Consider the following 7112-nt stretch of genomic DNA (forward strand, 5'->3'; position numbering starts at 1 on the left):
GTTTTACTTCGACAGCGATGTACGAACACAAAATCTTCGTGCAAGGAATTATCTGGGATATCAACTCCTTTGATCAATGGGGGCAAGTAACAATTTCTTTAACATTTTAATGAAACTGAAAGAAACATTAAAATAAAATTATGTTTCCACAGCGTTGAATTAGGGAAGCAACTGGCGAAGGTGATCGAACCTGAGTTGGACACTCCCCAGCCAGTTACGAGTCACGATTCATCTACAAATGCGTTGATCGCATTCGCTAAGAAACACAGCTCTTAAGAGTTTATCAAAATGAATGATAAACGATCTGGTATAATTTTAGTAATCGTTAATTGTTCCAGTTGAAGTAAAATAATTTGCAATTGTTTGAATGTTATCAAGTTGGATACTTGTATACTATAAGATCTCGCCTATGGAAGAAGCTTGTTCACCGACATATATATTTTTTACCTTTTATTTCATCGGTCTTGCACAAACTTAGATGATCAATATTTACATTGGCACGCAGTGTGCATAGAGAGATCGACGAGTGTCGAGTACACATGTTGTAAATTGTTAAATAATATAAAGTTGTGGAACAGTAAACGCATAATAATAGCAATTGTTTTATTTTTCTGGATAAGGATCACTGTTTTTATATATATTTAATAAATAATATAATTGCGTTAAGTCTTGATTATTCCTCCAGCGGTTTACCTTACTTATTTTATTAGCGAATTACGGCAGGAGGAAAAATGTACTTTGAAACATCTGTTTCGTCATTCGTATGCACATTACTCATATCGCTGTGTGCGCAAGAACGAAAACCGAAGATACGACGGAAAAAGAGTTTGACCTTTCCTCATCGGAGGTAGCGAGAGGCATCCGCGCAATCAGCACACGGCACAAATCGCACATTTTACTTTCCCGCTCAGTAGTTACAGTTGTTACATAGATAGAACTGAAACGCGTAAACTGCTTGGAGGTGTGGTTAATTGACTGATGGTGTAGGAACGTGCGTGCAGAATATCTGACATCCGCAATGGAATTTTGTATAAAAAATTATGTGCATTTCGAGGGAGAAATATTGCAGAGTCTGAAAGACAACGGTGTAGAGCATCGGTATGTTTATTATTAATTCTTTACACATAATCGATCGATGGCAGTTAACCTAAGCACAAACTCTGCCTTGAAGAGATTCGTTTTCTTCTATTTAAGAATTGTTTAATAAATATTAGGAAACGAAGCAGAGTTTTCTTAATGTCTCATATATACAAACTTCTCTTTTAAGTCTCATATATTTTTCATATTATTGTAATTATGTTTTCATTTCAATTTATATAAATATTCTCTCCACAGTTCTTCTTCTCTTGTTTTATTGGGAAAAATGTTTCAGGATAAAAGCTAGCAGTGGACTATGGCTAGGGCCGTTAGTCGGTTTAAGTGCAATTTTAACTCTGCTGCAAGAGGATGCTAGTTATTCTGAAATATGCCTTATCGTAGGTTTAACTGGGATTGGTCTTGTCGTTAGTTCTATATGCTTATATCTGAGATTAGCAATAGAGAAGATCACAGTCAGGGACTTCCAAGTTGCATATTTTCTACCAGCTATAATCACATCCTTGTCGTACCTCCTGGTTGCAAATAAAGGTATATTAATTTAGAAGTTATTTCTTAATATTAAGAAACATTTTATTATAATTTCAGTCATTCATTTTTGTATCTGTAATTTTACTTATATGTACGAATGTAATACATTTACATGTTTATCTGTCGTCTATATGATCAGTTAAAATTAAATCATTTTATTTATCGATAAATAAGAACAGGATTGCTGGTGAGCACCACATGGGGCTTAGGTGTCGCGACTTTAGGAACATGGGGCGTTCCCCAATTGATGTCCACATTTCCTCGTTGCTTCACGATCGGAGAAGCAACGGCAGTCATGCATGCATGTGTTTTATTTCTGATATCCGTGGCGACCAACTTGCCACTGAGATACCACCTGCCGCCGATTCACGACGAGGATATCGCTACGGTTCTGATACAGGTAGCTTAAACAAGATTTTGATTCCGATAATAATAAAGGCGATTCATTTCGATTGTAATCAGCAGATTTATATCGTTTCAGATTGCCATGCTGTACGCGATATCCGTCTGTTTAATATCTGGTTATTTTCCAATATTCCATATGACTAAAAATTTTTATGCGATAACCGTTAGCCTTTTGCTTATCGTCGTCTTACCATTAATGTACGTCCTGTTGGACCAAAATCCAGTAACTTGGATGTTTTACTTTATCTTAGGTGAAACAAACAAGGTACGAGAATCGAATGGAATCGAAAATATTTAATATACAACTATTTTTAATTATTTGTTTATATTACAGATTATCTTGATTCTATATTGGACTATATGTTTATCATTAAGCGTAGCTGTTCTTATGTACCAGGTATTATTAAAGCTGCAGGCGACGACCGCAACGAGAAAAGTGTTTCACGTATTAGCTGTACTTGTGTACATACCTGGTTTGCTGTACGATCGCGTATTGTTATATTTAGCCAGCGGAGTAATAATTGTATTATTTATACTTCTTGAAGTAAGCGAATTCTACTTCCACTGTAATGTTTCAACATGAAATCGAGGGACCCGGTAGCGTCCCGAAGGCAAGTTTGAGAACTTGCCTGACGAGTTACCGTGTTCCTTATATACACTTTTTGTTTTATTTATTATAATTTTTAATAATCTTTTCAATTTCTCGTCTCTTCAGTTATTAAGATATCTACGAATACCACCGATGGGAGGAATGTTGCAACAAGGATTCTCCGCGTTCGTCGATGAGAAGGATAGTTCGATTTCCTTGACACCTCTTTATTTATTTTGCGGCTTGTCGTTTCCGCTTTGGATGCCAACGAACAATCTGTCGTTATTAGTTATGCTCAGTGGCGTATTAATTATCGGAGTAGGCGATACTGCCGCCAGTTGCGTCGGTAGCAGATGGGGCTCTCGCAAATGGGCCGCCGATTTGGATAAATCCGTCGAGGGGACGATCGCTTGCATTCTTAGTCAAGTTGGATTAATATGTCTTTTAGCATTTATGGGTATTTATATCTTTCAGAATCGAAGCGAGAATCGTAAATATGTGAGATTGATTTATATATTTTTTCTAACAGGCCACGTGGGCACCGGTCCATTATTCGTCCGAAGTTTGGTAGCGAGCGTCGCGCTATCGTTCGTCGAAGCACGAACGAATCAGGTTGACAATTTGGCATTGCCTCTGCTGATGTACGTATGCCTGATGGTTTAGGCTTTAAAGACAGCCTTTTTAGACAGTTGTTGGGTCAGTTCTCCTTTATAATAATTGAGAAATTGAAAATTCCTTAATCCCCTCCTATCACGTTACATAGGCGAAGTAACAAGTTAATAAGGTGACAAGGATTTTGTATAATATTTCGACTTGTTGATATTAGAAATAAGTCGATGTTACAGTTTTAATGTGACCATGACCGAAAGTATGACCATGTACACGTCATAAAATTTAATAACTGCTCGGAGAAAGAGGAGAGTCGCCTGTTAAATTTTTACAAACGGACAATAAGTAACAACAATTGATTTAGCAACTGAGAAACGTTCGGTTGTTCAATGCGACGTGGACCAAAAGCACGTAATTAGCGTTGTTTCAGACTAATTCTTCACACTCCTTTACATACGTACATATATACTGTGTTCGGCTAGTGATGGGAAACATTTTAAGGGGTAATTCCACAAGTGGAAATAATGAAAATCAATAATAAAAAAATGGGTCAAGTTTTTTGTTACCTTGGCTTGTGGAATTCCTCCTTAAAATTTTTCTTAGTAGTCGAACGTCTTGTTTTTAGAAGATGCATATACATATTTCCTTACTGTACATACCATAATTTTAGAAATATTCCATTGCATTAATTTGTTTTACGTACAAAATAACGACACTTAAAATTAGCTGCTAGTCAAAAATATGCCTCCTTTTAATTATTCTCTTCATCATTATTGTGTCGGTTAAAGGTTGCGTTATTTGTAATTTATGCTTCGGTCAAATAACAAGATTTCTATTTATCACTGTTGCGAAGCTTGTTAAATGGTATATGTACATATTTTTGTATATATGTAAGTATCCGAATGACGCGAGGTCGAGCCGGGACTGTGACACTTGCGCGTCCATCCAATTTTCTATTCTCTTCAATTTAAAATAAGAAAAGGAAGAAATATTAATGTACGCACTTCTCTTCTTATATCTCGTGTACTTTGATATCGCGTAATGCACAATTTACTCATTCCTGTCGAAGCATTTTATATATTGTATTTCCCTATAAACAAGTCTGTAAGCGAAATTTATTATTGTCAAATAAAATATTTTTATAATTGTGTACATGTATTGTTCGTCGACTTATATATTAAATAATGGGGAACGAAGGGTAGAATTTTTTCCATTTACCAGAGAGAAATTTCTTTACTCTCATTTGTTTAATTAAATGAAAAGGACACGCATCGTTTCTTAATTATTTTATTGACCACACAGCCTTAAAGTCTGACCGTACACAGCATGTAATCGACAATCGTACATGTATTACGCGCGGAATGCTTGAAAAGCACTGACCTCTTGTCGATGAGATTTAATTCGATTTTAATAGTACAAACGTTTCGTATTATAAATATAGTTTTTTTTTTATCGTGCTTTACCATTCTTTCGCGAAGAAAAACCTTTTTTACAGCCTTTAACTTTTCTAAATCTCGCCTGTGATTTAATGGTTTAGGCTTTAAAGACAGCCTTTTTAGACAGTTGTTGGGTCAGTTCTCCTTTATAATAATTGAGAAATTGAAAATTCCTTAATCCCCTCCTATCACGTTACATAGGCGAAGTAACAAGTTAATAAGGTGACAAGGATTTTGTATAATATTTCGACTTGTTGATATTAGAAATAAGTCGATGTTACAGTTTTAATGTGACCATGACCGAAAGTATGACCATGTACACGTCATAAAATTTAATAACTGCTCGGAGAAAGAGGAGAGTCGCCTGTTAAATTTTTACAAACGGACAATAAGTAACAACAATTGATTTAGCAACTGAGAAACGTTCGGTTGTTCAATGCGACGTGGACCAAAAGCACGTAATTAGCGTTGTTTCAGACTAATTCTTCACACTCCTTTACATACGTACATATATACTGTGTTCGGCTAGTGATGGGAAACATTTTAAGGGGTAATTCCACAAGTGGAAATAATGAAAATCAATAATAAAAAAATGGGTCAAGTTTTTTGTTACCTTGGCTTGTGGAATTCCTCCTTAAAATTTTTCTTAGTAGTCGAACGTCTTGTTTTTAGAAGATGCATATACATATTTCCTTACTGTACATACCATAATTTTAGAAATATTCCATTGCATTAATTTGTTTTACGTACAAAATAACGACACTTAAAATTAGCTGCTAGTCAAAAATATGCCTCCTTTTAATTATTCTCTTCATCATTATTGTGTCGGTTAAAGGTTGCGTTATTTGTAATTTATGCTTCGGTCAAATAACAAGATTTCTATTTATCACTGTTGCGAAGCTTGTTAAATGGTATATGTACNGAATAATAGTAAAAAGTAAAAATGTAAGCACGCATAGTCCTTCCCGCGGTGAGCCACGGCCGACCGTTACGATCCGAGCCACCACTCCAGTGGCTGAGCGCGGGCCCTACGCAGCTCCCATTGGTCAGTGTTTTTCGTTGATAATTCAAAAACCACAACTCACTTTGCATTTTGGCAAAGGAAATTGTTATTCAAAATCACCTCTCTTCGGCTCTAACACTTTGTCTGAAACATCCTGTAACTTTTTGTTCTCTTTCAATGCTATAGAATATAAAATAAAGTTTGAACATTAAAACCTGGGATACTATGTATAAGAAACGAATTTTATACGATTGAAACAAAGGCGTGCCTCGCCTGATCGAAGGTGATCTCGGTTTCTGTATGAATCTAACAACGTTTACACAATTATGCTTTATTGGAAAACAGAAAACTTGCTATATATATATATTCTACAAACGAGTATAAACTATAATATTGTATACGTGTTACAAAAGATCGTTGTCAGGAAATAAATATATATTCTCGAGACGGAAAACAAAAACGATTATAAGTACAATGTAAAACGACAAAAAGAGTAATTTTCTAGCATTCCATGCGAACGTTCAAATATGTTTAGAGCTCGCCTGCCGATCTCCACGAAGCTCTGCACGGATCCCGCACGTGTTCAATCGGAAAATTACTGTTACTCCCAGCCGAAAGAGAACGACAGACGATTATTTATTTATGAAACGTCTCACTACGTGCTACTTACTATAGTCGTGTCTTATATAGTTGTGTCTGTACTGTATTATCTGTAACAACCCCAAAAGCACTCAATATTGCCATATTGCAATTAACCTACAATGTTACTGCAACAGATTAGCAACAATACATTCATACGTTGTGATGTAACATTATAGTAATGTTACAGTAACGTTTCTCACAATTTTTATGCAATTGTTATATCGATATTATTGGGAAAATATAATATAATTNGGAATTATAGAAATATCGTCTGTACTTTCAGAACTTCATTTTTAGCAATTCTGCAGCAATATTGCGACCTTGAAATACGATATTTTTGCAACGTTGCTGGAATATTGAGTGCTGTTGAGGGTTGTATTACATGAATATCCCGTTGATCTCTTGACGTTGTCCTCCATTTTGCTTCTGCCTCGTTGCATCTTGCAGTACCTCTTCTCCGTTTCCTATATACTGCTTAGTTAATTATGTACGAAGTGTTTATCTATTCGGTATTATTTCTCGAGTCTTTCGTGATATATTTGCGATGTATTTGTCAGTTTTCTTTTACTTTCGATATCTTTTAATCGGTGCTGCCAGTGCCTACCGGTTTGTCGTTGCATCTGTACTTTACAATGAATCGATTCTCACGTAAGTCGATCAGCATTGTCCGTTTAATCACCAGCCAGAGGGCTGTTTTTCGTAAAAGATAGAAGACAAACTTTCTATCGATTAAAAATCAAATCAAGGGAGTAATAATAATAATAATAATAATAATAATAATAATAATAATAATAATAATAAT

At 35.3% G+C, this 7112-nt stretch overlaps 2 protein-coding genes across 3 annotated transcripts; both read left to right on the forward strand.

Annotated features, from left to right (window-relative positions):
* The first annotated feature begins 12 nt into the window (after nucleotides 1-12).
* On the forward strand, nucleotides 13-592 carry LOC108622045 (glucose-6-phosphate isomerase-like). Its single transcript, XM_018019700.2, has 2 exons — nucleotides 13-82; nucleotides 153-592. The coding sequence occupies exons 1-2, from the start codon at nucleotides 18-20 to the stop codon at nucleotides 274-276; spliced, it is 189 nt and encodes a 62-aa protein (XP_017875189.1). The 5' UTR covers nucleotides 13-17; the 3' UTR covers nucleotides 277-592.
* A 78-nt stretch (nucleotides 593-670) lies between these two features.
* Nucleotides 671-5583, forward strand: Dolk (Dolichol kinase). 2 transcript variants are annotated; one of them, XM_018019702.2, is made up of 8 exons: nucleotides 671-1098; nucleotides 1373-1626; nucleotides 1806-2026; nucleotides 2108-2296; nucleotides 2366-2575; nucleotides 2747-3077; nucleotides 3150-3283; nucleotides 4767-5583. In XM_018019702.2, the coding sequence occupies exons 1-7, from the start codon at nucleotides 1019-1021 to the stop codon at nucleotides 3281-3283; spliced, it is 1419 nt and encodes a 472-aa protein (XP_017875191.1). In that variant the 5' UTR covers nucleotides 671-1018; the 3' UTR covers nucleotides 4767-5583. The 2 variants fall into 2 exon arrangements, with proteins under 2 accessions (XP_017875191.1, XP_017875190.1); XM_018019701.2 differs by lacking the exon at nucleotides 4767-5583 and having other exon boundaries at nucleotides 3150-4381.
* Nucleotides 5584-7112: the final 1529 nt, after the last annotated feature.

Source organism: Ceratina calcarata, unplaced genomic scaffold (genome assembly GCF_001652005.2).
Source record: "Ceratina calcarata isolate Rehan_Ccalc_2016 unplaced genomic scaffold, ASM165200v1 scaffold200.2, whole genome shotgun sequence".
Taxonomy (NCBI): Eukaryota; Metazoa; Arthropoda; class Insecta; order Hymenoptera; family Apidae; genus Ceratina; species Ceratina calcarata.